This window comes from Leptonotus elevatus, chromosome 1, assembly GCF_054856555.1.
Source record: "Leptonotus elevatus isolate MCC_2025b chromosome 1, RoL_Lele_1.0, whole genome shotgun sequence".
Classification (NCBI taxonomy): domain Eukaryota; kingdom Metazoa; phylum Chordata; class Actinopteri; order Syngnathiformes; family Syngnathidae; genus Leptonotus; species Leptonotus elevatus.
Window position 1 is genome coordinate 28890753 of NC_141239.1, and position 18671 is coordinate 28909423.

At 41.9% G+C, this 18671-nt stretch overlaps 2 protein-coding genes across 2 annotated transcripts; one reads left to right on the top strand and one right to left on the bottom strand.

Moving 5' to 3' along the window:
• Nucleotides 1-793: 793 nt before the first annotated feature.
• psmd3 (proteasome 26S subunit, non-ATPase 3) lies at nt 794-11320 on the top strand. The gene is made up of 12 exons (XM_086096243.1): nt 794-1104; nt 4981-5171; nt 6064-6204; nt 6778-6914; nt 6997-7187; nt 8953-9056; nt 9120-9234; nt 10108-10227; nt 10299-10402; nt 10482-10637; nt 10716-10766; nt 11126-11320. The coding sequence occupies exons 1-12, from the start codon at nt 936-938 to the stop codon at nt 11201-11203; spliced, it is 1557 nt and encodes a 518-aa protein (XP_085952369.1). The 5' UTR covers nt 794-935; the 3' UTR covers nt 11204-11320.
• A 3956-nt stretch (nt 11321-15276) lies between these two features.
• ube2m (ubiquitin conjugating enzyme E2 M) lies at nt 15277-18239 on the bottom strand. Its single transcript, XM_086089697.1, has 6 exons — nt 17766-18239; nt 16415-16509; nt 16281-16319; nt 16089-16192; nt 15933-15996; nt 15277-15853 (listed from the first exon to the last, which is right to left on the bottom strand). Exons 1-6 carry the CDS (start codon nt 17878-17880, stop codon nt 15713-15715), a joined length of 558 nt encoding a protein of 185 aa, XP_085945823.1. The 5' UTR covers nt 17881-18239; the 3' UTR covers nt 15277-15712.
• Between the last annotated feature and the right edge of the window lie 432 nt (nt 18240-18671).

Consider the following 18671-nt stretch of genomic DNA (forward strand, 5'->3'; position numbering starts at 1 on the left):
AATCGTCCTCAGGGAACAGGTAACGACCAATCATGGCTCAATTTGCTGACCAAACCCACAAAACAGGTGAGCAGTGATTGGTCGTTACCAATTTCCAGCACAAAGATGTCATCTTCAATTGGACATCAAGTAGAAAACTAGTTGGATTATGCGCGGAGTGGTACCGTCACTTGCCTCCGATGTAGGTTGGCGTGGGTTCGCTTCCCCGCCTGGGAGACCATGTTTATAGGTGTGAGTGAGTGGCAAAAATAAAATAAAGTTACATTTTTAAAAAATCGTTGGATTATGAAATTGTTGATAACATTGGCTATCGTGGTAAATTGTACAGTGACAATTACAAAAACAATTTTTTAATTGTAGCCTACATGAAAAATAATGGGTGTTATCAAATGAATTCTGGACAAAATATTAACTTTTTACTGCTCAAAATAGCTCATTGAGTCAAGTTTTCCTTTAAAGGCTTTTAACAAAATACAAACACATTTAAACACATGTAATATATTGCGAGAGAAAGCAAGAACAATGAAAATATTGTACAAACAAATTGAGTGTACCAGCACCAGCTTGTTGTACTGTACTTGCTGCCTTGTTATTTTGCCCTGCTGTCTGCTGTCAGGTCCGCATTGTAAATGATAAAATGTTCTCAATTTTGTTAGCTTTGGTTGCTAACTGCCAACAAAAATGACCAGAATTAAAATAATTGCCTTAGCTGTTCAGTAAACACATTAGGGGAAAACGCGATAATGATATCGATTCGCTCTGCGATCCACTGGTACTGCCTGTCTGCCTCCTCCCCACAATCCTTTGCGCCCTCACAGCAGACTTGCCAGTCATTGCCGCAACTAGCGAGTGGCAGAAGACAAAAGCGCAAACTTGTCGTTGCCTCTTTTGTAGTTTTTTATTTTTGTTTGTGGCGCTTTCGAGCAGCAGGGACGATGAAGGAGACGGCCAAGCGGCGCGACCGAGCGGGAGGCCGAGAGCGAGACGCCAAGGCCGACAAGCCCAAGGAGGCCACCGCCGAGCCGCAGGATGTCGAGATGCCCGAGGCGGAGGCCGCCTGCTCGACCAAGCCGCCCAAGGAGCTCGACAGCCTGACGCTGGAAGGTAGGCCGGGTCTCTCGCGCCTCTGACACCTCCGCAGCCTCTCTGACGAGCTCCAAGCCACCGACGGGCCAGTCGGCTTCTGTCCGAGTTAGCATCGGTGGTAGCGCATGACGTCAGTCAGGGGTAGGGAACACTCCGCTCTTCCAGAGCCGCTGTCGTGCCCGTTTTAAAATGTCTCCCTTTTCCAACACATCAGCTTATCAGAACGCTCTGCAGAAGCCTGATAATTGAATCAGGTGTGTTGGCGGAGGGGAATATATAAAACAGGCAGGACAGTGGCTCTCACGGTTCCCTACCCCCACGTCTTCTGTTTACAGATTCGCAAACAAACCTCAAACAAGACATTTTTTGTCACGTGACACGAGACTAGACTACAATATTGCGAACGTTAACAAAAAGTGTAAATGTGTTTACACCAGGGTGTCCAGACTCTGAGGGTAACATACAGAAAAGGCAGTGGATATTTTGCTGTGGCTCTCCTGCTAGCGCTATTTTGCCGTGAAGGTCTCTGATTGGTCAATCGCCTGACTGTCGTGCACTGGGTGTGGTTAATGTCTTGCTTCATCCCCTTCTGTGTATTTACACGAAGTTTTCATTTTGTTTTGCCACCGAAGATAGGCTTCGATCCCCACTACTAGCCCAAAATATCCACTTTGTACAGAAAAAAATCACATGCGAAAAGACCCACTTTGGCATACTTCAAGTTTCATTCATGAAACACTAAAATTAATCGATCTAGGAATTATATTTTGCATGGCTGGATGGACTTATTTAGAAAAAGTGCAATGTCATGGCTTTTGGCTATTGGTGACAGCAGGCAAATAGTTTACATTTTTCAGGATTTTGGGATGTCCCGCTGACCTGTATGCATTCTGAGAGCCACCCCTGGGATAAGCAGCAGCCAAATCACATCTCCACCTTCAAAAGCAAAACTAGATCAAACTGTAAGATGACATTAAAAAAAAAAAGTCACCAAGGAGGGCCACATTAGTGACTTCTTGAGTGGTGGTCAAGTTGTGCTAGCCCTGCGTGTTGTAAGATACCACATAGTTGCCCGGCTCTAAAGAATTAAGCATTTCTCTTTCACTGTTGCTGATTCTCATTTTTGCTGAAATATTTCCACATGCAGGCCACACTTTGTGTCAGTGGCACAGGTTCCTTGTGTAATTTCGTAAGCTTTTTTTTTTTTTTTTAGATTTGGTAAACTATATATTTATGGAAACGTTACAGCCTAACAAATCAGAAAATGTTTGTTGCCATTTTTTTCAAGGTTGTTATATCAGCCATCTTGGACCTTTAAAATTTGCTACTTTTAAAAACAAATTTCTCAATATCTCTTCTCATGGATGACTTAAGATAAAAATTTCAGTGGTCAAATCCACATTCTTGGGGGCAAGGAATCCAGTGAAGGTGATTACATTGTAAATGAGACATGGGTGGATATTTTAGATTTTTTCCCCCATATCTTGCATTGTTTTACATGATTAAATTAGATTATTCTGGTAATCTGGATGTTTATACTTTAAAAAAACCTATCACAAACACTTTTATCTACAGTATTACAGTACATATTTTCATCTGTGGGTTCTCTATGAAGAATTCCTCCAGAACAAGTTCATACAGAGCTACATGTGAGTAGATAATGTATAGGCCTGGACTAACGGTTGCAGTGCATAATATGTCTTGATGTTGCTAGACCATACAGTCGTGATCAAAGGTTAACATACACTTGTAAAGAACATAATATCATGGCTCTCCTGATCTTTCAGCTATTTCTATAACGCTGATTTTTCTCTGATAGAATATTTGGAACGGATACTTTATTGTCACAAAAAAACTTCAGGAAATTTTGTTCTTTTATGACTGTATTAGTGGTTAACAGAAAAAGGGATTTAATCTACTGGGTCAAAAATATGCATACAGCAATATCAATTAGCAATTTTGGTGACTTAGAAAGTTTGTCAATGTAATGAGCGTCATACTATTGCCTCTTATCTTCTTGTGTGTGATTATGAGTGACTGTGACTTCCCTGAGGCCATTGAAATCGGGCTCATTGGATACCAATGACCACAATCAAAGGAGCTCAGCCGTGTCAAAGCTGATCTGAAAACAAGGTGGCAAGACCAAAAGTGCAAGCAATTGTTTGCAAGTATATCACTGTTAATCACTGCCATGATCAGGAATACAGCTGTCAGTGTCCACGGTCAAGCGTGTTTTTGCATCACCGTGGACTGGGAGGCTGCCGTGCAAGAAGGAAGCTTTTCCTCCAAAAGTGGCGCACCATAAGGCTCGACTGAAGATTGCTGCTGATCATATGGACAAAGAAAGTTCTGTGATCAAACAAAACAAAATTGAGCTGTTTGGCTACAATGCCCAGCAATAAGTTTGGAGGAATAAACCCCAACACCACCATGCCTACCGTCAAGCACCACGGTGGTAGTATTAAACCGTGCTGCTGGGATCCTGATGAGAGTGCGGAAAAATGAACATCTAACCCCCGTCCTACGCTCACTACACTGGCTTCCCATCTCAGCGAGAATTGAATATAAAGTCGTCTCTCTCCTCACTCACAAATGTCATAATTCACCTTGCTGTAACACTAATTTGCTAACTAATGTTAGCTTGAACATGACAATGACTTGACAATTATAAAGCTAAATTTCTGGATTAATCAAATTTGATTGACATCATCAGATTTTTTTTTACTCCCAAAAATGGAGATCAAGACTGTGGAATAATGAGCAATGACTAAAATCAGCATCTAAGGAACATTTGTCAACATAGCACCTGGTCTGAAAAAGTTCTGATTTTGAGTTAGCCTCCTGTTGTCAGGTACCCCTAGTGGAAGAAATCTGATTGTGTGAGATTACTTTTGAGTATGAACATTACAAAGTATGCAATATGGGAATATTCCACATGTTTTGGAAGATACATACATGTCCAGATTACCAGAATAATAAGCTACCATTAATGCCATTTAATCACATAAAACAATACATTATATGATTAAAAACGCAAAATGTAATTAACTCTATTTGATTCTTTGGTCCAAGAAATATCAGTTTGACCACTTCAATTATGATTTTAGATCATCTTGAAGGGGAGCTATTGAGAAACTTGTTTTTGAAAGTAGTCGTTTTTAAATATCCAATATGGCTACTTTAACAACCTCGAAAAAATGGCAACAAACATTTTCTGATTTGTTAGGGTTTAAGGTTTCCAAAAATATATAGTTTGCTAAATCTCCCAAAAATGTCAATGAACTCATATGTCATAGTAAACTGGACTAAGTTTCAATGCCGCTTTTTGTGAACAGACTAGCCAATGGTAGCGACATGAGGCTAACCCCTCGGTCACAGCTTTTCCTGCTGCCATCACAGCATCTTGTTTGGGCTGGTTCGTTATGGTGAGAAGTTTTTAGGTCCGAAATCGGCGATGCACCTTTGGGCCATTTTCAGCGGTCGAAAGTTTTCACCTTTTGGTGTCTTGGAAGTTTATATTGTACTGTCCTGGCCAGCTTCTTTAGGTAGGTGGTGGCCCAACACAGCGGCATTTAGTACTTGTAGTTATGAGGAACTTTGTATGCATGTGGGATGCCACACTTTTCATATGGTGTCCTCTACACTTTAGAGTTATTGGCTGGTTTAAAGGGTTATTTTTATCATATGACACAGGCTAATAAGAAATTGGTGTCCTACTGCAAACAGCCCCCGGGCTGTAGTTTGGACACCCCGGTTTCCACTGTACCAAGCTCGCAGCACACCACTGAGCAAAAATATCACAAAAAGTGTTCACGCTCAACACTTGTTTCCTTCCTTTGCTTGGAAAGGGGTTCGTTTTGGTCTAGTAATCCGCTGTTCTCCAAAACTCCTCAGATATCAAGGAGCACGTGAAGCAGATCGAGAAGGCAGTGTCGGGCAAGGAGCCCCGCTTCGTGCTGCGAGCTCTGAGAGCATTGCCGTCCACCAGCCGCCGCCTCAACACGCTGGTGCTGCACAAAACCATCTGCGGCTTCTTCACCAATAACGCCGCCACCAAAGACTTCCTGCTCGCTTTCCTGGACGAGGTGCGTTACATCCCCTCATGCCAGGTTACATCTAGTCGTGTCACGTCAGGTCAAACCATGTCTCTGCTTGCACAGGGCTGCAAAAGTTGCTGTCAATATACGGAAGGTTCATGCATAAATACATTTTGTTTTGTTGTAAGCAGACATCCATGCAAAATAATACAGTTTAAAAGCATGATGTTTCAACAAATGTTTTTGTAAATACAACTAGTGTTCTCACAATACCAAAATTCGGATTCCGGTACTATGCCTGCATCAACGACCTCCGTACCAATACTGAAACAGTACCATTAGCATTAAGCTAGCAGGCATAGTTGTATGTAGGCATACAACAAAAATTCTGGTGACATTTTTAATTCTGTGTAGTTTTGTTGTCAGAATCATTGGCCTACCTTAACTCAAGCGTTTTAACCTATTGTGCGTTATTTTATTTTTTATTTTATTTTTGGTCTTCTTTAAAGGCTTCAGGTGTTGTCCCCGCAGCGCCTGCTGAACTGTTGCTGTGTGACATACAGTATGCTACAGTTAGCACAGCCAGCTTTGTTCTTTCAACATACAAACATTTTACGGCACAGAAATACTGATGTTAAAAATACGTGGTATCATTTATTTTCAAAATGTACCGTGACACTGTTGAACTTGATCAAGTTTTATATATTTTATTGAATAATCAGTTCTTTCCTATTTAAAAGTGAGCAAAACAAATGCCAGCATAGTCCCAAGAACAACAAATTGTTGTAATAAAAAAAAAAATACTTCAATTGGCTCTTGGGAGCCACCCACAATTGTGTGAATTCTTGCCTTATTTCAAAAATATTGAAATTCTCATGGAAAGTTTACGACTTTGGCAACATTGCCAAGTGTAATCCTGTCTGATTGTGTGTGCGTGCAGCCCATGGACTTGGTGGATGGGGACGTGCCATTCCGGCCCAGGACGGGGAAGGCTGCGACCAGTCCTCTGCTTCCTGAAGTGGAGGCTTACCTGCAGCTGCTTCTGGTGGTCCACCTGACCAACAACAAGAGGTTCAGCGACGTAAGGTTTTACCCATTCACTCCTTTTATTTGTGTAGCTGAGCGGCCATCTTGTTTTCCAGGATCTCCGACATAAAACGCGTACAACATAGACAGTGATTAGCAACGTGATTAGCAATTGGCGCCATCATGGTGGAATTTTCTCAAAATCATCAAATTGAGCGCTTCAAATACCTCTGAAGTCGTCCATAAAAAATAAATTTAGGAAAAAGCAATAGATTGAAAAAAAAAAGTAACAACGTAAAAGATTACTGCACTATAAAATCTATTTTCCAAAATCAACTAACCAACTAAAATTGTTCGGCTCAAATTTTACAGTACATAACACAAAAACATTCATAATATAAATCTAAGAAGAGTAAAAAGTCCACATGTCAATGGTCAATCTAACCCGCCTCAGCATTTTTATGGAGTCGTTTTCGAGAAACGACACGTTGCCACAATCATGACTACAGGCAGTCACAGAAAATCTCAAATACCCCCAAATCTTGCCATCTGCCACTCCACACACGACCAGTCCAAAGTATCGTCATGATGTTGAAAAGCAAAAAATCCTCCTGTGACTTTGCATCAGGCTCAGAAGGTTTCTGACGACCTGCTGCTGAAGATGGCTTCCAAGAACCGCCGGGCTCTGGACCTGGTGGCTGCCAAGTGCTACTACTATCACGCACGCGTCTATGAGTTCCTCAACCAGCTGGACGACATCCGCAGGTCCGCCCGCCAGACCCCGTCACCCCACTTGACCCGGTCCCCAAGTGTGATGATTTCACCATGGCCCTTGTTCCTCTGTCAGCTTCCTGCACACGCGCCTGCGAACGGCGACGCTCCGTCACGACGCCGATGGCCAAGCAGTACTCCTCAACCTTCTGCTGAGGAATTACCTTAACTTCAACCTCTATGATCAGGCTGAGAAGCTCGTGTCCAAGTCCATATTTCCAGAACTCGCCAACAACAACGAGTGGGCCCGATACCTCTACTACACAGGTAGTACGCACGCGCACACTTGTACTACTTCACTTAAAGACCAAAATATTCAATCTAACTGTATAAAAACTGAAGTCCGCTACCATAATGCTGCTAACATATAATGTTAAACACCACAAATACAGTAATGGAAATTAGCATAAACACTATAGTAATTTGAAATGTTGAAACATGTCCTCTATTTAGCAACCACAATAGATTTGACATGAAAGGAACAATATGTGATGTAAAAATGGCCAGGTGTGTGTTCTTCCCTCATGATCCCATTTACAAGGGAGCAGTTAGAAGGTCTTGAGTTCATTTCTGGTGTGCCGTTTGCATTTGGAAATTGTCAATGTGAGGTTGAAAGAGTGAAGCAAGGCATTATTACGCTGAAGCATAAACGGAGAGATTTGAAATAGCAACCGAATTGGCCTATGCTAAACAGTTATCAATTGCGATTAGCATGAGCGCTCTAGCAATTACCACTCAAGGTAAACAAACATTAACTACCATTTTAGTTCACACATAGATGATCATATCTACATTACACATGTAATAGAGTCCTAAATGCCATTTACAGACGATGCTTCAACATTATTCCATGAGTAAACAAGGGTAGAGCTAGCTGTTAGCACATGAGGTCAATAACTTCTTGTTCCTGTCCTCTGGGCACGTTTAGTGCATGACTGCCCTCTACTAGTTAAATTATGAACACCAAAAACATGTGGCAGGTGATATTTTGGAATAATTACAGTCTTAAGTGTTTTTTAGGAAGTTCGGAACTTCCTTTCCTGTGTTTTGTGGAAGCTCAGTGTGCTGTATTGTCTTTAATAAAACACCACAAAGTAATTACTAAGCCATTCGGTCACTAAATGGTGCACTAATAGAAGAAATAAAGATCAGATCACAGTTGCCATTGCTATACTGTGTGTGCCTGCAAAAAAAGTATGTGTATAAAACATGTACGGGCCAAAAATTGTTCCAGTGTAGCTTTGCGGCAGGAAAACTTACTGTAAGTGGACCTATAATACATTTTAAATGCTACTTCACTGTCTTGGTTGACAGTTCAACATCTGTAAACAAAACAATGCACTCACCAGATACGCCAACTTCCTCCTTTCCCATTCTGCATGTTCACTCCTTTTTTGGCTCAGTCCTGGCCGGCATTGGAAGCTGTCTGTTTACCTCCTGGCCCGGTTTGGCAGGTAGTAAACAATTGTTCAAAAAGGAGACTTGAACTGCTCAAGGCCACTCCCAGCTCAAGTTTACTCGAAAACTAAACAAAACCCAAAGAGAACAGACCAGTTCCAATTTCATAATGCCCTACTAGCTTGACACTGACATGAATGGAAAATGCTCGACATGCTAACGTTTTAGCGTCTGTAGTCGCAATTTCACAACTCTTTAAGCAACGGCTAACAAATGGTGGAACAACACATGTAAGACAGATCATATAATAATACTCACAGGCATATATTATTTCTGTCTAAAATATTGAGTGCTATTTCCTCTTTATTAAAACAAAAGTGTTGAATTTTTTTGGGTGGGGGTCTGGAGCAAATTCATTTCTATTTCCATTCATTTGAACGAAAAGATGATTTGACTTGTTTTGGAGTGTGGTGATGAAGCAAATTGAACTTTTATCTCAGGGCACCAAAGTATACTATATTATTATAATATTTCGCACTGTTGCACAGCTACATATTTGTACTTGTACACATCCTCCAGTTGTTGCTAATAGTGGGTGCAGTTGTTCCGTGACATCACGTATGTTGTGTCGCAGGTCGCATTAAAGCCATCCAGCTGGAATATTCGGAAGCTCGCCGGACGTTAACCAATGCACTCAGGAAAGCCCCCCAACACACCGCCGTCGGATTCAAGCAGACGGTGGGTGCACGCACGCAGCGACGGGAATTGTAGGACCTGACACAAGTGTATGTGTGTGTGCAGGTGCACAAGCTTCTGATTGTGGTGGAGTTGCTGCTGGGAGAAATTCCCGAAAGGCTTCAGTTCAGGCAGCCATCACTCAAGAGGTCGCTCATGCCCTACTTCCTGCTTACTCAGGGTCAGTGATGTCATCATTGTGATATCATATCATTATCATCATTTTCTTCCTCCATCCTTCCAAGCAGACATTAACACATCTACCAGTTGCTGTACAAGATGTTGCTTTATGCTTTACTGCCACCTGCAGGACTACAAGGGAACAACATTAGCACATACTACTTTATATCAAATTATTATGCAGATTAGGACTGTAGCTAATGATTATTTTAACAATTGATTAGTCTGTTCCTGGTTTGATTCGTAGCATTTCAGAAAATTGGCAAATACTGTACCGTATTTAGATGATTTTCAAAATAAAAGTAGAAAACAAAAAAGATAAATTAGTCTGCTTTGATTGAGGGTGACGGCAAATTTGAACCATTTGAAGTTCAAAAAGGTCCAAACGATTGATTCTCAAGATCGTGGTTTTAAGTCGCTATCTCACTGAGTGGAGCACGCTTGCGAGGGTGCGAGCATGGAGCAAGTGTTGGCATTACATCGAGTTTTGTTCAAGACTGTAAAGCGTTGCAAAGATGTTCGACGGATGCTCACAAACAACTTTTCTTGTCGCCATCAGATGTTGAACATGTTGAACATTTGTTCACAGGCATAAAAACAGTCGATGTTGGAAATGTACATGCAGCTAAAACTCTCTCCTTATATTAATTAGTGTGTGTATACATTGTCCATAAACTAAAAAGAAAAAAATCACAATATAAACAATATGCTGTTTTATATTGTATCTGCAATTTACAGTATTTCACACAACTCTAAAAACTAACGTAACAACGTGTTTGTATATGATTACGTGCCATTAATGTACACAATGCATGCTTTCGTATGTGCGGTGTGCCACTAACCACTTTCAACGTGTGTGTGCGCGCACATGTAGCGGTGAGAATGGGCAACCTGTCAAAGTTCAACCAAGTGTTGGAGCAGTTTGGCGAGAAGTTCCAGGCGGACGGCACGTACACGCTCATAATCCGCCTCAGACACAACGTCATCAAGACAGGTGAGCTCAACGCGGCGCGCTGGAGGCGCTCGCATCGCGGGAGCTAACCGCGTTTGCGTGCCTGTGTTCAGGCGTGCGTATGATCAGCCTGTCGTACTCTCGGATCTCCTTGGCCGACATCGCCCTCAAGCTGCAACTGGACAGTCCTGAGGACGCCGAGTTCATCGTGGCCAAGGTAGCATAACAGGCGCACACACACACACACACACACACACATGCGCGTACACAGACTTGACGGTCGTGTGTCCGCGCAGGCTATCAGGGACGGCGTGATCGAGGCTAGCATCAACCACGAGAAAGGTTTCGTCCAATCCAAAGAGACCATGGACATCTACGGCACTCGAGAACCACAGCTGGCCTTCCACCAGAGAATCTCCTTCTGCCTTGACATACACAACATGTCCGTCAAGGTGAATGCACAGAAAGACGCGCACACACACTGTGTTCAGCTTCAATAGTGGTTTTTAATGTGCCGTTGTTTTGTTTAGGCCATGAGGTTTCCGCCCAAAGCTTACAACAAAGACTTGGAGTCAGCTGAGGTAATCTGTCTGTCTGTCTGTCTGTCTGTCTGTCTGTCTGTCTGTCACTCTTTCACTCCCTCAGACTTGTACCTGCAAACAGTACATTTACATAAACACATTGACATGCACATAAGCAGACACTTGACATACACGCATTTGACGCAAATGTATCAATGTTGACGTATGTAGACAACAGACCTTATGACAGTCTGTGCTCTCATTGGTCATGAAACAGGAAGAAGTCTAATAAACATAAGATTCACATTTATGATGTCAGTGGCGTCAGAAAACGGCATGCTAAGCGCAAGGGAGGATGTGTGTGTTTATGAGGATGAGCCAATCACAGTCCAGCACGACTCACGTGCATGTGTTTTCAGGAGCGTCGCGAGCGTGAGCAGCAAGATCTGGAGTTCGCCAAAGAAATGGCTGAAGATGACGATGACAGCTTTCCCTGAGCACGCTAACTTCCTGTACACACAGGAAGTGGTTGTCTGATGTTTATTGCCCCACAATGCCCCTCTCTTCTGCTTATTTTCTTGTGTGAACAAATAAAAATATAGCCGTCTTGTAAAGGTGTTCAATTCATCATTTCGCTTCACTCATTTCATATGTGGATTTTTTTTATGTGGACCTAGATGGTTACAAAAAGTCCATTGAAAATTATTTTGTGGTGATTAGGTAGTAGTGAATGATTTGTTCCCAAACATTCACTTATTCTCAAGTCCCTAATCATTGCAAATGGATATTCAGATTGTCGAATATTAACAGTGTGGTAAAAGTATTTGCTTTGTTTTAAAATGCCTTTTTTTCCAAAGTTTCTCCACTTTAAGATCGTTAAGCAAATAAATCCTAACAGATACAGTTTGAGTATTTGACTTGTATTTTTCATATAGATTGAATGTAGGTCAGAATATTAAAATTGGAATACATTTCAACTGAACAAACTGGAGAAGCAACGTGGTCTGTTCGCTTCGTTTCGCACAAGCTTGTTTTGGGCGAAATGTGGGGTGGTCGCACAAGTGTTACCCATAGGTGGCAGTGTAATCTCGAGGGACATGTTCCAAGGCGAAGAAGGAAGGGGCGGGAGGAGGAGACCTTTCCCAGGATGCACCGTTTTTTTGACAAGATGGCGGAAAAAAGGCGGAAGAGACACAAATGTGCATCATTTTACATCATTATTGATTGTTTTCATTGTAATTTGATTTTATATTCCGTCTTTTGCTTCTCCTTGTCAACATTTGCCACCTTTGAATTTGGAGATTGTATTTTTAAATCACATTCATATAGTACAGTAGGTTTGTTTGTTTTTTGAAACTATCTTTAATACAAGAAAACAGACCTATTGAACATACCGGCATTTCAGATATTTCCACGATGGAAATGCTTACTTTACACGGTGAAAACAAATGACACGTATTACGTTTGCCTGTGACTAGCATACAAACCAAGTAGACTTGTTATGGTAGTCAAATAAAATGTAATCACATTTTGAAATCAAAATAATAATCACGAATCAAACTACAACAATCCAAAGTCCAATGCTTTTTAATGAGCGGAGAACGCAATTTCACCAAGACTGCTGCTTTGACTTGTGATGTAAGCCAGGTTTTTTTTGTTTTTAAATAAAAAACATTCACACCTAACAATTTTTACAGTCGTAAGACTAAAAACTAAAAGTCTTAAAGAAGTTTTAGAGTCTTACTGACTGTAGTATCAGCGTGCTGGAGTCATCTCAAATGTTTAGTGTGAAGTGGCAATCTCTGCTGTTTCAGGTCAGCCGTTTTCTAGCCTTACGACAAATGTGTTTAATATTATCGCAAGTCTTCACGTGGTTCCTCTGTGCCCCGTCATGTCTTTTTTTGTGTGTGTGGATTGAACACCGCAAGTGAAAAAGCCACCGGTGACATAAATAATATTCATTTTACATAATTATAAATCCATCTATCCATTTTCTGAACCGCTTATCCTTACAAGGGTCATACATTGTAATAATAATAAATACAGTATATATATTATGTATATTATACATTCCAATAACCAGAGCTGTGCCCACTTTCTGTGGCATTCTTGTTTTTATTTTATTTTTCAGCCAGCACAAACTGCTGCATAAACTCTGGTAGCTGTAGCAAAAATATTTTGCTTCTTCATTTTTGGGGTTTCTACAAATAGCATGATGGGGAAAATTTGCGGTTGATGAAAAGAATGCCTAAAGAATCGAGCTGTAATCTTCAACTTGTAAATAGTAAGTAACCCTACAAAATTAACAGTCTTTAAAATCTTAGCCTGAGACTAAAAATTCTACAATTTATCTTTAGATGTGAGCAGGTACAAGCTGGTTTTCCAAGAGTATTTTCCAAATCTTCTCATAGTGACTCTGCAAAATCCAGTCATTGTAAAATCTCCGTCTAAGACTAAAAACTATAACCAGTCTTTAGTTTGTGTGAGATGGTAGTTTTCCAAGAGTCTTTTCCTAAACTTCTCAAATTGTCTCCTAATGGTCAGATAGTCATTATCGCTGTTATGACAGTTGTATGACTGTATTGCACAGTGTGCACACTGAGGTTCGAGCAGTCGTCTGGGAATTGTAGTTCATGCCCAGTGTGTCGCTTCAAAGCGACGCCATCAAGCTGCACCACCAGTTTACAATACGCATTTCAGATCAACCTCTATCTATCTATCTATCTATCTATCATCCATCCCACAAATAGATGAAGTGGAGTATTGTATTTCTTGAGTTACAATATGAAAGTCCACTTTAAAAGCTTGTAATTTGCAGCAAGGGATGGATGGAAAGCATGCAGATAAGAACTGAACTGGGGTTTGTTTTTGTTTCCAATAATCGACAGGAGGCATAAGAAACATTCAAAAATATTTTCAAAAAGTCTCATGAATGGGTTGACTGTTGTGATGCATTTAAGCTAACCTTCCAAGCAGTATTTTCTGGCTTTGCACTTAATCTTATGTGGAATATCATACAGCAGCTGTATTTGATTATTATGGATGTTGTTCATCTGCTATTAAGTTTTATTACAGTTTAAAAAACAACTTTTTGGGGGTTGAGTTTTTATTAAACAATACCCCCCCCCCCCACACACACACACACACACACACACCACCACCACCACACACACACAGTTGTTGAATAACTCATTTAAAAAAATTATACTAAAACTATAGAACAGAATCTGAACTAAAACAAAGCATACTAAAATAAATTGTAAAACTAAATAAATAAATAACAAACAAATTAAAATGAACTGAATTTGAAAATCAAGTCAAAATCAAAAAAAAAAAACATATCTGGTGACTGTTTCCATCAACAATGCCAATGTGTCAGTTTGTCTGGATTGACTAGAAAAAGAAAAACGTTTTTGAAGTTGGACCCGTGGGGTTTTAAACCCACAGTACTCAATAAGCACGATAGAAAACTGATGGACATTACAACAGGAGAACAAAATGGCCACCTGACTACAATATGTAGTGCTTAGAGAACGCTTCCCAGCACAGCCCTCAATTCCTCCATTGAACGAGGGCTATAGGCCATCTAAGGCACCTCACTATTCCATTCCATCTTATCCCCCCCCTCCCCTCTCTCTCACACACACTTTATGTCTGTTACATACTTTTAAAGGGATACATGACTCATTGAGCCATTTACAGCAGTAAAAAGTTCATATTTTGTTTTTTAGGATGACATCACCTGCTTGTGCTGAGGAAATAGATAATAACCAATCACGAGCTCACCTGTTTTCTGGGTTTGGTCACCAAACTCAGCCATGATTGGCCGTTATCTGTTTGCTCAGCACAGGTGATGTCATCTTTAGTCGACAGCAAGTGGCAAAATTAGTTTTTAAAGGTATTAATTGTTCGTGAAAAATAATGACGTTATCGCATTAATTATAGACAAAATATCTTCTTACTGTTGAAAAGGGCTCAATAAGTCAAGTATCCCTTTAAACTAAGTGTATTTGTCCGTACCCATTCATTAAAAAGTAACCCTTCACCTTTTATGTATGTCAACTCAGCAAATGATTTAACAGCATAAATGAGTGCCTGTAGCAGCGACCCATACAACAAAATCTGCTCGTATCCACAACTTAATCAAGATTAGCACTTACCTTCTGTTCCTTGAGTTTAAAACATGTACTCTGTCAAAAGCATAACTTTAGAACAATTTGAATTCTCTGTGTAGAATACAAAGCCATCCATTTCCCGAACCGCTTATCCTCACGAGGGTTGCAGGTGTTACTGGAGCCTATCCCAACAACTCAGCCGGGAAACACGGGAGGTGCTGTTGCACAGGTTTTGGCCAGGCCCTTTCCATTTTCCTATTCATAAAAGTCATAACGTTCGGAACTTTCACTTTCCTTCCAACAGCGGCGAGCAGCACTTGTGTTTTTCAACATTTGCATACAGTTATCTTATTATGGCGATCCATGTATCGGCACGCCCCTAGTGCTCCCAAATCCAAACAACTGAGTGACGCCTGCCATCAGCAGCAGCAAAGATTCCAAAAGTGATCAGTAGATTGATCGTTCAAGTTGATATTTTATTCACGTCAATCATTGCAGTCTTCATGTACATGTCAACCCAGAAGCCCCACCTTTTTTCAGCACTGGATCTGCCCACCGCCGCCGTAACCCCGCCCCCACAGCAAACTCAAAACTCATCCGGCTCCCCCCTACCGCCCCACGCCTGACAACCACCCCCTGCGGGGGCATGGGCGCTGTTTGGAGTTTGCGGCGGGAGGGGGCGTGGCCTCCTGCCAAATGAAAAAGTCAAAGCGTTTGTGATGCCATCAACATTCAGGGTCCCCGCCCAATAAACCCGTTAGTAACCACCCCCCCACCCCCAAGGGTGGGCGTGAATGATGAACGCTGAGTCATGGGAAAAAAATGTGAGAAGGGGGCGGGGCTGGGACCTCCGAAAATGTCCTTGGTTGCTTCCTGCAGGCAGGGGCGGAGCTATTTCAGACACCTCTCGAAGTAGGTGGAGCCTATGTAGCCACCGCGCAGCGTGCGATGGACGTTCTGCTCGAACAGGCGGCGGTTTGTCTGCAGGACCTCGGCTGCCTCCTTATTAAGGGGGTCCTCGGGGTTGGGCTCCTGAAACATAGGCAAATCATGTCATGATGATGTCAGCGGTCACATGACTCCAACAAGCAGGAAGTAGCCAGTCACTCACTAGAAAAAGATACTGTAGGCCGTAGATGATGGAGTTTATTGTCAGCACGGGCTTCCAGTCCTCCCTGTAAAAACACACACAAACATTCACACACGTTAAAACACTCAAACACACACAAGCACGCTATGTGACTCAGCAAACAGGAAGTGAGGTCACCGTAAAATGTTGAGGCAGACATTTCCTTCCAGATCGATGTTGGGGTGGTACACCATCGTCTCACACTTCACCTTAGGGGGGTCATGAGGGTAACCCTGGCCTACCTGCAACACACATAGTCACACTCACACATGTTGCACAGAAATAAACAACAATGTTGTCATGATGATGAGAAGAAAAGTTGGGTCTGACCTTAAAGCTGAAGACAAACTTTCCTCCTTTGTAAAAACCCTAATAGGCCAAGAAAAGAAAAAAACAACCATCACCTTTCAACTCGTGCACATGCGGGCACGCACAAGCAGACATACACAAACACATGCACAGACCTCGTCAGGCGAGATAATGAGTCTGAAGTTGAGGAGGTCGTCGTCGTCAGGGAAGTTGATCTCACATGTCTTTGGCAGGTTCAACTCATTGATGTCTGAAACAGAAAATAAAACACTCCCTGTCTTTGGCAGCTTAAACTTAATAGTGTCTGAAGCACACATTTCAAAACAAAATGCGTCCTGTTTTTAGCAGGTTTAACCCGATGTTTGAAACAGACTTCAGCCTCTTCTCAATTGGCATTCTTTCCGTTCTTACATCCTTGTGATCTCGTGAAATGTCATCAGTTGCGGCTCGAGTACTGTTCCAATTGAAAATATGAATTAACCAAGAATGCACGGAATACACGGATGTTCTTGTGAGCTAGCTAAAACTAAGGATGCACTGGTTAGGTACTTGTTAAGGCTTGGCAAGGAAAACATCCCAAGATGCATTTTGTGCTACGGTCACAGAAACATCTCAGAGTCGGCAGGGAAATTAACAGGTACGCACACGTTCCAATTCACAGAATGGCATTCTTTGGAAGAACGTTCTTAAGAAGACCCTCATCAGCGAGTTCGCAAGACCATACTCTGCATTCTTCAGATTGAGAAACGGCCATTGTCAAAATAAAACACGTCCTGTCTTTGTTAGGTTCAAGTATTCTATGTCGGAAATACACATTTTCAAAATAAAACACTTCCTGTCAACTCATCAGTGTCTGAAACTGACCCTTACAAAATGTTACATTTTTGTTAATTTGTTGGTGTCTGAAACTCATTTTCAAAATAAAACACTTACTGTCTTTAGCAGCTTCAAACTAGTGGTATTAACATATAGATACATGAAACATGCCTTTTAAAATAAAACATTAGCCACCAGACACAGGTGAGATGCCAGTTTTGCTAACTATTTAGCCTGTAAACACAGGAAGTGATGTTACTAGGACTTGAGCTGGTGCCCCAAAACCTGGCAGGTGTGGCCTGCTCACGTGACCCCTGCAGGTGTCATGACGTCAGGATGCTAATAGAGCAGCACACATGTATGCTAACAGTTGAGCACAAAGGACGCACTACTGAGAGCTAGCCGGTGTAAGGCTGCTAAACAACTAGCCAGCCGTGAAATATGTTGTGTGTTTGAGAGTGTTGCTAGTTTAATGAGAACACAAGGAGAGACTGGGCTAGCACGAGTCAGCTCGCTAGCAGTTGGCCTCTGTGTCTAGCTTCTAGCGGAGTGTATTCTTGGCTTGGGAGCAGTGACGAGCTCGCAGTTGTGTTTCATCCAATCCAAACAGGTCAACGTACATGTACATACGCATAAATACACATAGAGGAGTATAAATGTGTGAGTTTATGCGGTGGTGAAGGAGCGCACCTTTCTGTATTCGCAGCTGGGCCGCGCTGGCTTTTTTACCGCCGGCTCCAGTTCGGTTTCCTCCAGCAGATTCCTCGTCTTTCTTCTGCTGCTTCAGGGAAAAGAGCTTAATCATCTTCACTCGCGGGATGAGACGCACAACGACGCCTCCGATCCGTGTTCGCCGAGTCCGCGCCGCTGCCTCGCTGGGGAGTGTGTTCCGTCCGAACAGCACCCGAATGTTGATGGACGAGCCGACCCTACCGGCGCACGTCAACCAATTACACGCCGCTAGCCTAGCCTAGCCTGCTACCCGAGTGGCTACATGCTAACTGCTAGCGAGAGAGGGGTCGGTGGGGTTCGGGGTTGTTTTGATACAAATTATACTTGTTTCTCTAATACAACTTTTACTTGACTTTACGCCACGGCTTATTTCGTAAAATACATTTAATTCAATTCAAGTGTGTCTATTGTGTGTCCACTGTGACTCTTGTGAATCGAATCTTTTTATAGTAGCGACAACTTCAAGTCCCGTAATGCATTTGGTCATGTGACGTCACATCAGTAAGGCGTACGGCATTCATTGCTTATTTATTTATTTATTTTTGAATAGGTGATTGGCCGTTCCGTGGAGCGCGCGTGCGCCCTCGGTCACCTGTGTGACGTCATATTGTGAGAGTGTAATGGTACGCTCACAAAAACGTGCGCGTCACAACACACAACAGATAAACGATAAACGCGAGGCCGTAAGATGAGGGAAACCTATTAAAACTTTATCAAAACCTTAAAAATGTGCTCCCATTTTAAATGTCCTTTAAAAAAAAGTATTGTTACTCATGACGCCGGTATGTTTTTTTGTGAGTTATTCTTTCATTTGTTCTGTATGTTTTAATGTATATTGGATGTCATTCCCGCTTCCTGTGTACT